We start from the raw sequence: 13742 nt of genomic DNA, 5'->3' as shown, positions 1-13742 counted from the left end.
TCCAGGCAGGCTTTCGGGCTGGAATGGGGACAATAGAGCAGGTGTTTAGGTTGGCACTACTGGGGTGGAAGGTGGTGGAACTAGGCAAGGGTAGTCTTTACTTGGCCTTTATAGACCTGAAGACTGCCTTCGACCTAGTCCCCCGGGAAGAGCTTTGGAGGGTGCTTTACGAGCTGGGATTACCCCCCTACATCCTGTCCCTCCTCATTAGCCTCCATGCCCATACCTTTGCACAGGTCCGTTGGGGTAAAAACTGAGAACTCACCGAGAAGATACCAGTGTCCAGGGGCGTAAGACAGGGCTGCGTCTTGGCGCCCACCCTATTTTCACTTTATGTGAATGGGGTGGTAGAACATCTTCAACAAGAACCAGCTGACGCCCCCTGTCTTGGAGGAGTCCGGATCCCCACTCTGCTTTTTGCGGACGACACGCTTCTGATCTCGAAGACTCCCCAAGGCCTCCAGAAATTGCTAACGCGTTTCCAGGAGTTTTGTGCCGCAAAAGGGTTAATAATTAATGTGGACAAAACAAAATATCTAGTCCTAAATCCACCAAGGAAACTGGGCTGCCCACCAACGCTTAATTCTGTTGCCTTGGAGAAAGTGTCCGAATTCGATTACCTCGGCATTCGGATAACGGACAGGTTGTCCTGGGCAAATCACATCAATAAAATGGTCCTTAACCACAGGAGAGTAGGAGGAGCTCTCATGAGGGAGTTCCGGGCCTCATCTAGGAGATCACTCACCCCGGTAATTGATATCTATAAGGCCAAGGTAGTGACATCAGCCTTGTATGGGGCAGAACTGTGGGGCCACTGCCGACTGGACACCTTGGCAACAGCGGAGAGTAAACTACTAAAATCCCTTATTTCTATCCCATTGAGCACACCGTCCGTACCAGTGTTGTTGGATACAGGCTGTAAAAACATTAAAGATCAAGCCCAGCTTCGCCCTCTCCTTTTATGGACACGAATCTGGAGGGGTGAAGAGCTAAAATCCTACGCTGATGGCCTGGGGGAAATAATGAGTTTGGGGGGTTGGGCCAAAATAAGATGGCTAAGAGAAACTAAAAAGCTTCTGGAGAAGATTGGATTGGGGGACTATTGGTTAACACGTTCAGCCCCTCCGAAAGAAGTTGTTAAGGCCCTTTTCTGGAAGTGGACTGCGGAGCAACTAACTACAAGCTCAAACCACTGCAAGTCTACTGTTGCCTTCTTATTAATCAAAGACATTGTGGCCTTTGAACCCTACCTGGACCTGATTACCCTCCCCTTTGATCGAGCCCTTTATTTTAAATTTAGAGTTGGATCCCTCCCGCTTGGTACTGTGACATCAAATTGTAAATCAGCGGCCCGAACGTCCCCCAATTGTGCTTGTTGCCCAAGTAGGGTAGAGTCCATCGCGCATGTTTTATTTGAATGCCCGGACTATGCAAGGCCTAGGAGCCTTTGGTTGAAACCTCTTTGCCAAAATATGGGTACACGCAGCCACTTAGTAGCCTTGCGCATCCTAACTACGGACACATCCCCCCCTATTGTATGTGGAACAGCAACATTTTTAAAACAGTTTTGGCTTATTCGATGTAAGAGATTGTCAGTAGCGGTTTAATCCTTTTTTTAGCTAAATTATTCTGGCATTTCATGCCCTTTTATCGTTTTTAACTGAGTCCCTATACTGACTTCTTAAAGTGATGTTTTTTTTGTACACTGTAATGATTGTATTGTAAATGTGCTTATAAGATATCTTGCATATCGAATAAAAGCTTATGACTGACTGACTTAGTCCCAATTACCTCCCCCAGATGCATTAGTGAACGTCAAGATCTTACATTACAGGAACCATTTATAAAGGTTCTCTAAATATAGAATAGTTCTTCTTACCAAACCCAAATTTCTACCCAAGGTTGTTTCACCTTTTCACATGAACCAGACCATAACGCCATCTATATTCTTCAAACACGTATTGTGTGTAGCAGAAAGGGCCATTCACACTTGGATGTTAAGAGGGAGTGTATGTATGGATTTACCATTGCTAAAGCTGCCATTGCTAAGTGTCTAGTTAAGTACATCCAGACTTTGTATGCCAAGGCCAAACGCCCACTCCCCATGCCACCAGAACCTGCTCTACATGCTAATATAGGTGCCGCCATAGCCTTTTTTTGGCACATCCCCTTTAACCTATATCTGCTAATTGCTAAAGGCCACATCCTTCATCAAGCATTAATGTGTAGATGTTATGGTGGGGGATCACATGCAGCTCACTGCAAACAGTCATGAGTTAAAGGGAGACTGGTGAAAGGCAGATATAAGGCAAGTAGGTGTCGGGAGCAGGCGATGGAAGAATGGACTTAGCAGGACAACCAATCCCCCCCCACACCAATATAACAGGCTGCGAGCTAAGCGTGGTGATGAATTGGGCAACAAGGGGAGGAGTTGTTAGACACAGCAGGAGGATTGCCAGTGCAGGCCTGGAAGAATTTGCTGAAAGGCCTTTATGGCCACGTACCGTACACTAGATGTGCACCCGGCTGCACATACACCAGGCGAGCCAGACCAGCCTTCCATGATGACGAGGGCTACATGTCTTGCCAGTCTGATCCCACTGTCAGTCAATGAAATGATTTTGCTCAGGCAGTTTATAGATATCTTTTACCTCCTGTTAATACAAGTGGAGGGCCAAGACTGGCAGGGGATAAGAAAGAAGAGGACACACAAGTGAGGAGAAGAGTGAGGAAAGAGAAACTTTGATAGTTGGATTGACACATTTAGAATCATGGCCTTTATTAGTGCTAAGAAATGTCCACATTACTCCCAAGATTCATGGTAGTACAAGGCCAAAATCCACGAGGCTCATAGGCAATTCACGGGTGACACTAGGCTGGAATATGATAAAGCCTATAGGCTAAAAATGCTGACATACCCAGATATGACATTGGAAGAGGAGGATCTTGCAGGCTTTATTTAAAAGCCGGGCCATATCCGGTTTCTACACCACTTGTCCTTCTCTGAGAGTAAGTCGGTGAATGATGGGTTAGATCCAGACCAGTGCAGCATTATGTAAGCAACCACAAACATAAGAGCAGCAGAAAAGGGGGGTAGAGATGGGGAAGGCGGACATTGAGTCAGCATTCAGACTGCTCCTTGTTCACCCAGAAAGTTTCCACTTGCTAGACTTCCAGTTCGAGGGCCATTCATATTTTGACAAGGCGATGCCAATGGAGTGTTCAATATTCTGTTACTACTTCAATCAATTCACCACCTTTCTGGAATGGGTGCTACACACACAAAACCCTGTTGGGGGGAAAATTACACTATCTAGAGGACATTCTCTTAGTAGGGAAGCCAGGGACGGGCAAGTGTAGGAAAACATTGGCGGCATTCATGTACTTTACCAAAACACTAGGGGTGCTTCTATCATCAGACAAGACTGTGGGTCCCACCATGAAGCCAGTCTTCCTGGGCATAGAGCAACCCAGTCACAGGGCCATCAGAAATCCCATAGGACAAGGCATTTCTTTCAAAAAAGGACATGAGGGCTTTGATGAAGGACCAAGCATCACTGAGAGATTCATGAAGTGATGGGGAAACTTAACTGTAGAAGCTATCCCAGAGGGACAGGTGTTCTCCGGTGGCTTGGCCAGCACACAGCAGGCCTCGCAGATAAGTACCACCACGTTAGGGATATGGATGGAACAGGATCTAGCAATGGGGAAGACATTCCTGCATGAATTTAACGATGGCCTGATTTGGTGGGAAGTCTGGGTAGCTGCGAATCAATTAGAGCTCTTCACAGATGCTGCTAGTAGCCATGGTCTTGGGGTCTTCTTAAAAAGAGCACAGCCACTGGAGTGGGTGGACACGGGGCTCACCAAAAACATAACTTTCCTAGAACTCTTCCGCATTGTGGTGGCATTGAGAATTTGGCATGACTGGCTGCAGAACAAAATAATAACGCTATGTTCAGAAAATAAGGAGGTTGTCCATGCTATCCATTGCACAGTAGCCAGGTGCCCCAGGGGCTCAAGTCGTTTTGAGCAATGGTGAGGCTGCAACACAACCAGAAGATAGTGGCAAGGTATGTCCAAGGGCCATACAACTCACAAGCGGATGCTCTCTTGCTTCCAGATGCTCAAGTTCAAGGCCCTAGCTCTCGGGGCAGAAGGGAAGACCCCCTTCCCTAAAGAGCTGTGGCTCCTGGACGGCCGGACCAGTCATTCCTGACCAAACATGCACTGGCGCCAGAGTCGGTAAAGCGCTACGTGAGATATACGCAAATGATAAAACAAGTAAAACGTTTGCAGTCTTTAGAGGATGGCTGAATACTTCCTAAAGTGGGCCTTCAAGGCCAGAAGGAAGAAGTCATGGGCACAAACCCACTTGGCTGCAATAGCACAAAGCTGGCATTGGACAAGGACCCCACAGATTCAAGCTACATAAAGGCATGAGGCTCCAAATAGATTTCCATCGGCTTGGCAAACTGCTTATAGCGGTATAATAGATAACCTACAGCCAATTCGATGCAGCACTTTCCCAGGACAGATTTGTTGTTGCATTCTTTCGTGCTTTCAAGCTGATCGAGCTAGTGGCTCCATGAAAGGTGAAGGTGGGCGATGCATGTTTAAAGTTAGAGGACCTGAGACTAGGTGAGGAACACTTGGCCATACTACTAAGGGGGGGGAGGATCCAAAACTGACCAAGCGAAGATGGATTAATGGGTGCACCTGTCATGCTTGTCAGACCCAGCCTGCTGCCTGGTATGCATCTTGCGTAAGTACCTGGCCCTGCGCCCATCAGGCGGGGTCCCTTTGTTTAGGCATCAGAATGACAACCTTCTGAGCAAATGTCAGTACGTGGTGGAATTATGCTAGGCCAGGATAGGCACAACAACAGCCGCTCAGCTTGGGGTAGACAAGAACGGGGTCTTGGCAATGGTGCATTGGCTTTCTGGGGCATACTGAACCCATGTGAGACTGCATCGCCAATAATGGCGCAGCGCGGCTTACCTGGCCTACCGTGGGGCTAAAGTTGGAGGGTTGAAAGGGCAATTGTCATAGTTTTTAATGTTTACTTCGGCAGTTGGTTGCCTGATGACAGTTTAGCTGATTGGAAACTCTTATGTGAAAAGGTTACAGGCGGGGAGGTCACAAGCACAGGGTACAGGGGTTATGCGGCCACGCAACACCTACATAAAATGATGTATGGGATTTGTATGGGATGAGATGGGGACAGTTGCTACCCACACTTAAGAAATAAGGAGCTGGGAAGCCCAGTTAGACATACTGATCATATACCTAGGAGGAAACTAACTAGGCAGTTGGGAAGAACCTGCTCACCCGCATAGTTGAGGGGCTCAATGAGGCCAACAAACTATTTGGCAATGCTATGGTAATGTGGTCGGAGATCATCTTCTGGCACATATAGAGGGGACCTATATCAAGGGGCCCTAAGAAAACCCAGAGAAAACTCTACGTGGCAGTATATAAAGTCTCCAGGGGTAACTGATTGGAAGGAATTAGTCTTGGGCTGATTTAGTTGAGGCACCAGGAGCTGATCGATAAGGACGGGAGTCGACCTTTCAGAAGCAGGACAGGAGATCTGCTCGGCTAGTCTTTGGGAAGCCATCTCCTTGGCAGGCTCCTTGTAGAACGCTAAAACCCAAAACGGGTGCTTGGGTAAGGAGAGCCACGTGTGACATGAGCCCCACAATCGGTATGGTGGTTCTCACAAGGATCACCCTAAGGTCACATCCACTCACGGATCGGTGGTGGTAAGATTGGACTTGCCTTGGAATGCCTTATGGCGAGCCAGACAGCGGGGGTTAAAAAAAGCGCAGCACTCTTAGCCCACTGGTCGGCAGGGCCACCCAATGTAGTTGGGTCTAAACACCCGAAAGGCTTAACCCTTCGGCAATGCCAAGAAGAAAACTCTGGGTCCTAAAAACTGCTGGCTTTACTTGCCAGGGCAATGATTTTTGACTTGACACCTCGATGACGTGATGGGTATTGGCATTGGTGATTTATTGGTAAGCAATCCCACTTTTATATTAACACTTAGTCAGTTGTTTAATTTTTTTTGCAACCATGAATTTGTCTTGGCTTGCGTATTAGGCACCTGCGACTAGCATATTGTGTTTGAATAAACTGCAGCCTTTTCTTCCAACAATGAAGTAGTCGGATGATTATTTGAATCATAATGTTTTGAGAGTGATCTGAGTGCCTGGGTTATAGCACGTCAACAGGCTTTAGTGGTTTAAACTGCCCTAAAAAAATGATTTCAAACATTTGCATCACCAGCTGGCTAGCCATTGCTTTGGAGAGGACTACTTTATAGTCTATACAGAGCATGTATAGCTACAGCCACACATGCTACAAAAGGACAGAATTACTCTGACTAGCTGTGTGTAGTGCTGTAGAGTCACATGCGCCCACCCTTCTCCCGGGAAGAAAGTAATGATCACAGATGTTCCCTATGCCCTTTTACTCGCCCTACTGTGCACAGCACAAACTGTCTTCGACACTCCACTTGCATTACTTGCCCACTAAGCAGAAAACAATCTGAAGTGGAGCCAGTGTGCCAGTGCATTGTGGACCAAAGATGGAGTTAAAACAGATCTTTTGAATCAGACTTAAAAGATGCATTGGAAACGTCTGAGCCCAACACTCATGGCCAGAGTAAATATAGCATCTGAATCTACAGGACTACACACAGATGGTTGCAGGGTAAGTAACATTGTACATGTATTGTTCAAATTAAGCACTGTAGGAGAAACTATTATAAGATAAAATGGAGTATTAATTGCATTATGGCACGTGGAGATGCACCCTCATTCCAGGATTCCCTCGACCTGATTTAGCCATGGATTCTGGCTAGAATACTTGAAGCAAAACATATTCCAGGGATGGGACGAGAATGGGAGAAGTCCATTTTGACACAATATCTACATCAAGATAGAAAGGAGTTAATTCACTCCAGAATCAGACCTTATCACCATGCAAGTGTGGTATATCAGTAACAGTGTCATTTGATCTAAGCATTCCGTTTAAAGAGCTTGTTGGAGGAAAAACCTCCTTAGTGTGATGATGATCTTTGTAACAAGGTCAATGCTTTTCAGACTTGTCTTGGGAAGTTTTTTTGCGACTTCCTTTCTTTACTATATGTTGTCATTTTAGGATTCTGACTTAGTTGCTGTCCAATGTGCTTGTTTCTTTGTAGGACGACCCACATTTGAGGAATGTGGCATAATGGGTGCAGGCAAAAAGCATGAAGTCACTCGATCAGAGAGTGATAATTGGCGTCACCTGAAAGAGGAAGTTAACGGTCGGGAGGACGAAGATGGCGGTATCTGGCGGCCAGCTGGGACTCGAAAAGAAGGAGAACGTTGGGCACGTCCTCATAGTCCAGGTGAGTCCCTAAGGTCTGGTGTGCAGAATGAAAAAAAAAAGGTGAGACATATTATGCTTTTTTGGTGAATGTTTATAATGAAGATAGAAACCAGTTTCACACGTACATAGAAGTTGACAAGTGTACTGTGTTCCACTGCAAAACAATCATCACTCTTTAGTAAACTGAGCCCTGTATACTTTAATGAATAGTTGAATAAGGGTTGCTGTCTATTTCAAGCCCTTTGTTTGGTGTCCTCTCTGTTGTCCCCCTCAGGTTAGGTGTCATTGCTTGCATGGATGCTGCTTTTGTTGCAACTTCAGAGAGCCTGACCTGCTTGCAAGCTGCTGACTATCATGTGTGTGTAACACTCAGGTTTTTTTGGGATGACTAGAGCACATGCACGAAGAGGGGGCAGGCTTTCAATAACAAACAAGGGCCCGGCATTTATAAAACTTATCATGTGCCTAGGCTTTGGCATGCAGTGGCCAGCGTTGAGCCTGTGGCCATTTTGAGTAGGTTTAAAAAGGAAAAAGAGGTGAAATGGAGTAACAAGTACAGGGGCCAAAGGGGAAAGCAGCAGATAACTATAATCTGTTGCTGTCATTTTATGTTTTCAGATTTACTATTTTTTTGTACAGTGCTCTTGTAAGTACAAAGCACTTTTTCTGAACAGGACTAATGTCTCTTGTGTTTTGTAAATATTAGAAGCCAAGCCAATAGAGGATGGAGGCTAAATAGGTCCAGAGCTACATCTATCACATCTCTCCCTAGTCACTCGGCCTCCATTATTTGCAAACAGAATAGTCATGGTGGCCTTGTGAATATAAGTACAGGTCTCCCCTTTTGAAGGGTCTCTTTCCATGTACAATTTTATTTGTCAAGCCATACTTTCTCATCAGTTCTCACCTTAGTCACTCGAAATCTCTTCCTGAGGGCTGTGCATAAAAGCAGTTCGGTGTGTAGTGTGCATGTAAAATACAACGTACCTAATAGGTATACAGAACCGGACCCACAGTGACACCCATTACAACCAGTTCTTGTCAGCATTGAAACTGCAGTATTGTGTATGAACTAGAAGTTATTAATGGCTCTGGAAGAGGGCATGCCTGCCGCCCAAACCCAACATTAGAATCATCACAGTACAGCAGAAAGGGGCAATGGCTCTATCTAGTAGAACTACCTCTAATCCCTTAGATTAGTGCAGTAGTATAACTAGCACCTATCACAAGAAAATTCTGAAAACCAAACAGACTGGAAACATTCATTTGAGAGTAGGCCATAAAGACATAACCATTAGGCCCCCCAGGGAGACAGACAAAGCCTTCCTAATTGCCCCCAAAGGGGGAGCGACCCTTGCCCAAAGGGCCGCTCCCCAAACAAACAAACATTGCCAAATAAAAAAAATAAAATAATCCCTGGCTTCTAGTGGGCACGATCGCACTATTGTGCAGCAGGAATGCACAAAAGAGACATCGAGGGAAAGGAAAACCCTTTCCCCCAAAACCTCTTTCGTTCAAATCCCCCCCTCCCCAGCCCCAAAACGTACCTCTTTCTCCTCCGGCGAAAGGGAACCTCCAATGACGTCAGCGCGCCTCGCGCGCTGACGCCATTGATGACGCGGAGGGGGTGCGGGGGAGGCAGGGGAAGGTCTTCCCCTGCCTTCCCCGTAAAAAACATTAGGATCGCACACCCACGGGGGAGCGCCAGTGCTCCCCCCGTGGGTGGGTCTCGTGACGAGCTGTGCTCGTCATGAGCACAGCGCGACTGTATGCCATGACGAGCTCAGCTCGTCACGAGCATACAAGGGTTTAATCTCCTGCAATCAAGTTGGAGAACTCCATAAGAATCTGGTAACTAAATTAGCCGACATATTTTATCCAATAGTGCGCCCCAAAAAAACCACAACTGCAACCCAGTTGTGGTTTAATGAAAGTTGTTGCAAGGCACAACGGGCGCTGATAGCGGCCATTAAAGCTAAAAATAGGCTTTTAATAACGAGGAGGGTTCTATATAAAGAGGCTGTCTCAAGCAAAGCAGTCTTGGGAAGTGAACAAATGGGAGGACATCAAAACTGCTCTACAGAACCGGGACATAAAGGATTTCTGGGCCATAGTTAGAACAGGTAGCAGGGAAGGCACATTAGCCTTTAAACCGAATATTCCAGCAGAAAAGTGGGTCAACCATTCCCAGGCATTATATGCTATGGATACTGACCATGGCTTAGATTTCTCTAGTCACACCGCCACACAAGGGGACTTAAGGGCTGACACTGTCTTGGTAGAGGAGCTAACCACCCTCGCTCCCGAGTATTTTGCTGAGGTGCCTGATGGGATTACACTCCTTGAAGTCACCAAAGCAATCAAGAAATGACCTGCTGGTAAAGCATCTGGCTTAGATAGGTTACCAGGGGCCCTGTTCCGAGAAGAATCAATTATATGGGGTCCCTATTTGTGCGTACTATTTAATGCCATAATGAACAGCATGTCGATCCCTGACACCTGGGCGGGGGCAGAAATCGTCCCAGTTTTCAAGAAGGGCTCGCCCCTATTTCCAGCAAACTACAGACCGATCAGTTTGATCGACGTCACCCAAAAACTGATTGCACGAGTGCTTTTAGATCGCATACAAGGGGGATGCAAGACAATGATATAATAAGCCCCTATCAAACAGGGTTCAGAAAGAACACTTCCACCATTGACCAAATCTATAGACTCCAACTTATTTCCTGGAAAACGGTGTTAATGGAGGGTGTCAGCCTCTATTTGGTCTTCGTGGACCTGAAAATGGCTTTTGACTTGGTGTCTAGAGTTAAACTATCGGGGGTATTAAGAGAACTGGGGATTCCCTTTAACCTGTTAGGTATGCTTATTAAGCTCCATGAGGCCAACTACACCCGAGGAAGATCTGTAAAGTGGGGAGAATTAACTACTAGACTCCCAGTTGGCAGAGGGGTGAGACAGGGCTGCGTGCTTGCACCGACCCTGTTTTGCCTCTTTGTCAACGCACTTATTACCCAACTTACAGAGGTGAAGGATAATGATGCCCCCAAGTTGGCAAACTCAAAGGTTCCAGCTTTAATGTTTGCTGGCGACACCCTTTCGATGTCCAATTCGCCGATGGAAATCCAGAGGATACTGGACAGTTTTGTCATTTTTTGTAATAACAAGGGGCTGGAGATTATTACCACGAAAACCAAGTTTATGATTGTCAATCAGGCCAAGAAAGCTCCCCCAAGTCCCCACCTAAATGGTATAGCACTGGAAAGGGTTCATGTATTTGACTATTTAGGGATCACTCTCACGGAAAAAATGTATTGGGGGCCACAAATAGCCAAAGCTAAACTCAAATTAGCACAGACTTCTGGTGGGATAGCTAAAATGATGAGGGAATCGACCTATAAACCTACTGGGCCAATCATTGAACTCTTTAGGGCACAGGCAAGGGGAGCCACATTGTATGGAACTGAACTTTGGGGACATTGTTCCTGTAGCCTCCTAAGCAAAGTCGAGAACAACTATCTAAGTAAAATCATGAGCCTTCCTCCCAGTACCCCGCTAATCCCCCTGCGGTTAGATGTAGGTATTAGGCCAATTGAAGAAGTTACCCTACGACCACTAACATTTTGGCGCAGGATGTGAGTGACCCCGGAACTGATAGAAAACCAGGCAGAAACTAAAGTGCTATTAGGTCTCCCAGGGTGGAAAAAAATTTCCCTGGTTTGCGCACACAAAGGAAGAGTGCACAAGGATAGGAAAACCAACCCTCTGTTTGAAACCCTGAAGAACTTCCCCTACAGTTTCTCGAGCTGAACTGGTGAGAATCTATCGATCTCATGAACTGGAGGTCATCCACGTGAACCCGAATTTAGGTGTTCGGACAGCAGAATTTCTTGCTCTAAAAGAGGAGTATAAACTAAAACCCTTTTTGGATGAGATTCTCCAGTAGGAAAATTATACCTCCTGTTCAGATTCAGTACCCTTCCCCTGCGGGCCTTCACCTCTAAATGGTCTGGATCGTCCCAACATAGTTGTCCAGCATGCAACCACGAGAAGGAGACAGAGTTGCATGTCTTGTTTTTCTGCCCTGGGTATAAAGCGGCAAGGCGGAGTTGGCTCATACAGCTCTGCAGGAATATGGGGTTTGTGCACTGCCAGGTGGCATTCAGAGTTCTGAAGCACGACACCTCCAAAACCATTGTTTTTAGGTTAAAAGCATTTTATTAAGGCATAACATAAGAAAAAGGACAAGGAGGGTATGGGTTTGCGAAATACAAGAGAATACAAGGCATAAGTAGTTGAAGCGTAGCGGTAGACAATGGCAGTAGCATATAAAGTTCCTTTGAAGAGAGTCTTGGGGTGTCCGCCAATGTCAATAAAGCTGAAAGTCAAAAGAAAAAGCAAACAATAGATTGAACCTCCCTACCTCCTTGATCCCCTCCCCTCCAACTCCCTCAACTCCTCCCCAAACTCCCCCCCCCAACTTTCCCCCGTCCAGTGCTTGTTATTCTTACGCCCTGCCCCCCCTCCCCCACCCCTCCTCTCGTGAGCTCCCCACTCAATGTCTGTTTAAGCAATCGGGTCTATGGGAGGCGTTAGTCTCAAGAGTCTAAGGTATCTCGGACAGGTAAGTTCTCTAAATTCTGTGGTTAATAGCGCATGAAAGGGTTGCCACAACTCATCAAATTGTTCCACGTCCCCCGCCACCATAAGTGATAGTTTTTCCATGCCCAGGACATGCCAAAGCCTGTGGAGCCAACCCGTGATGGAGGGGACTGTGGTGGTGCGCCAGTGTATCAGTATATTTTGGATCGCCGAACCCAGTGCTATCGCTATTTGCCGACCCCTACGGGACTTCAACGGGTACATTAGCCGATTCGGGAGGCCCAACAGAATGTACGCCGGGAAGCGCGGCCATTCTATGTCAAAGTGAGCGTCCACCTCGTCTATAACCTCCTTCCAGTAATCCTTCAACAACGGGCAATCCCAAAGCACATGCGTGAGAGTTCTCGTCTGCCCACAGTCCCTCCAACACACCTTCCCAATGTTCCTATTCATTTCATGCAATCTCTCTGGGGTATAATACCAATATGTAGACACCTTTGTGAGTGTTTCGGTGAGCCCCGTGTGGTATGCCGAGTGTCTCGCGCGGTATGCAATCTGATCCCATTCCCCATGGCTAAGCGTCCTCCCCAGCTCTCTATTCCAGCACTCCCTGCCAGGGTTATAAAAGTGAAATGGGGGATGTTGCAGCAACTTATATAGGTCCGAGATCAGCTTAGCATCTGAGGTGCGAGTCACCAACCACCTCTCATACGGCTTCAACTTACGGTCTGCTGTCTCGCGTACCTGCGGTTGAAGATCCCAATGTCTAATCTGCATGTACCTCATCCTCTCTGTTTCGGCCAGTTGGTATTCCTGTCTAAGGTGCTGAAAGGGGACCACCCCCTCAGTGTCATACATCTTGAAGATCGCATGGCAGCCCGTTGCTCTCCAGCGCGTGAACGCGCCCGGTTCTAGACCCGGGGTGAAATCAGGGTTCTCTGCTATCGTCGTAAATGGCGAGGGGAACGTGGTGAGATCGTGAACTTCATTAACAGCGCCCCACACTCTCAAGGGAACTCGCGTAACGAAGGACGCGTACAGATTGGGGGGGCGGTGAATCAGTCGCAAGAACGGTATCTCCTGCAAAGGACGCCCCGCCACCGCTCGGTCTTGAAAGAGCCAATGCTTGTCTGATTCCCATCTGCTCCATTCCACCAGGTAGCGCAACTGCGCCGCCTGAAAATATTTCCGGAGATCCGGGTTGCCGAGGCCTCCCGCCTCTGGATCTAGTGTAGAGAGAACCTTCTTCATTCTCGGCTTGCGGCCCTGCCAGACGAAGCGTGCAATATCTGCTTGCGTCTGTCTGATCCATCCCGTGGGCGGCTGAAGTGGCAAGGCCCGGAAGAGATACAAAATCTGGGGCAAGACCGTCATCTTGACGAGCCAAGACAGCTATCCTGCCGAGCCAAGACAGCATCCCTTTACTCCAGCGGCCCAACTCCTCCTTGATTTTCCTGCCCAGGGCTGCGTAATTAGCCGTCACCATTGCCGGTAGCGTCGGTGCTAGGAGAATCCCCAGGTAAGGTACCAGGGTTGATGACCATTGCATAGGAAAAACGCCTCTGCAGGTCTCTTCTCGTGTTAGCCGCCAGGGACACATCCAGGGCCGCTGACTTGCCCATGTTCATCTTGAAGTCCGCCACTTTCGAGAAGTCACCCAGCTCCTTAATGCATGCAGGGAGGGCCCTCATCGGGTCATCCAGGGTCAATAGTACATCGTCCGCATAGAGACTAACCGTGTGGACATATTGTCCCATCTT

The 13742-nt window shown here is 47.3% G+C and overlaps 1 protein-coding gene across 1 annotated transcript in view; it reads left to right on the top strand.

Moving 5' to 3' along the window:
- GIGYF2 (GRB10 interacting GYF protein 2) overlaps positions 1-13742 on the top strand; it is a 1722773-nt gene that overhangs the window by 748747 nt on the left and 960284 nt on the right. The window contains exon 9 of the mRNA XM_086942529.1: positions 7211-7399. Coding sequence (XP_086798655.1) covers positions 7211-7399 — 189 coding nt within the window. The remainder of the gene's footprint in view (positions 1-7210; positions 7400-13742) is intronic.

The sequence above is a fragment of the Lissotriton vulgaris genome, chromosome 11 (assembly GCF_964263255.1).
Source record: "Lissotriton vulgaris chromosome 11, aLisVul1.2, whole genome shotgun sequence".
NCBI classification, from domain to species: domain Eukaryota; kingdom Metazoa; phylum Chordata; class Amphibia; order Caudata; family Salamandridae; genus Lissotriton; species Lissotriton vulgaris.
Note: the sequence above shows the minus strand (reverse complement) of the source record. Positions and strands in the feature narration are given on the sequence as shown.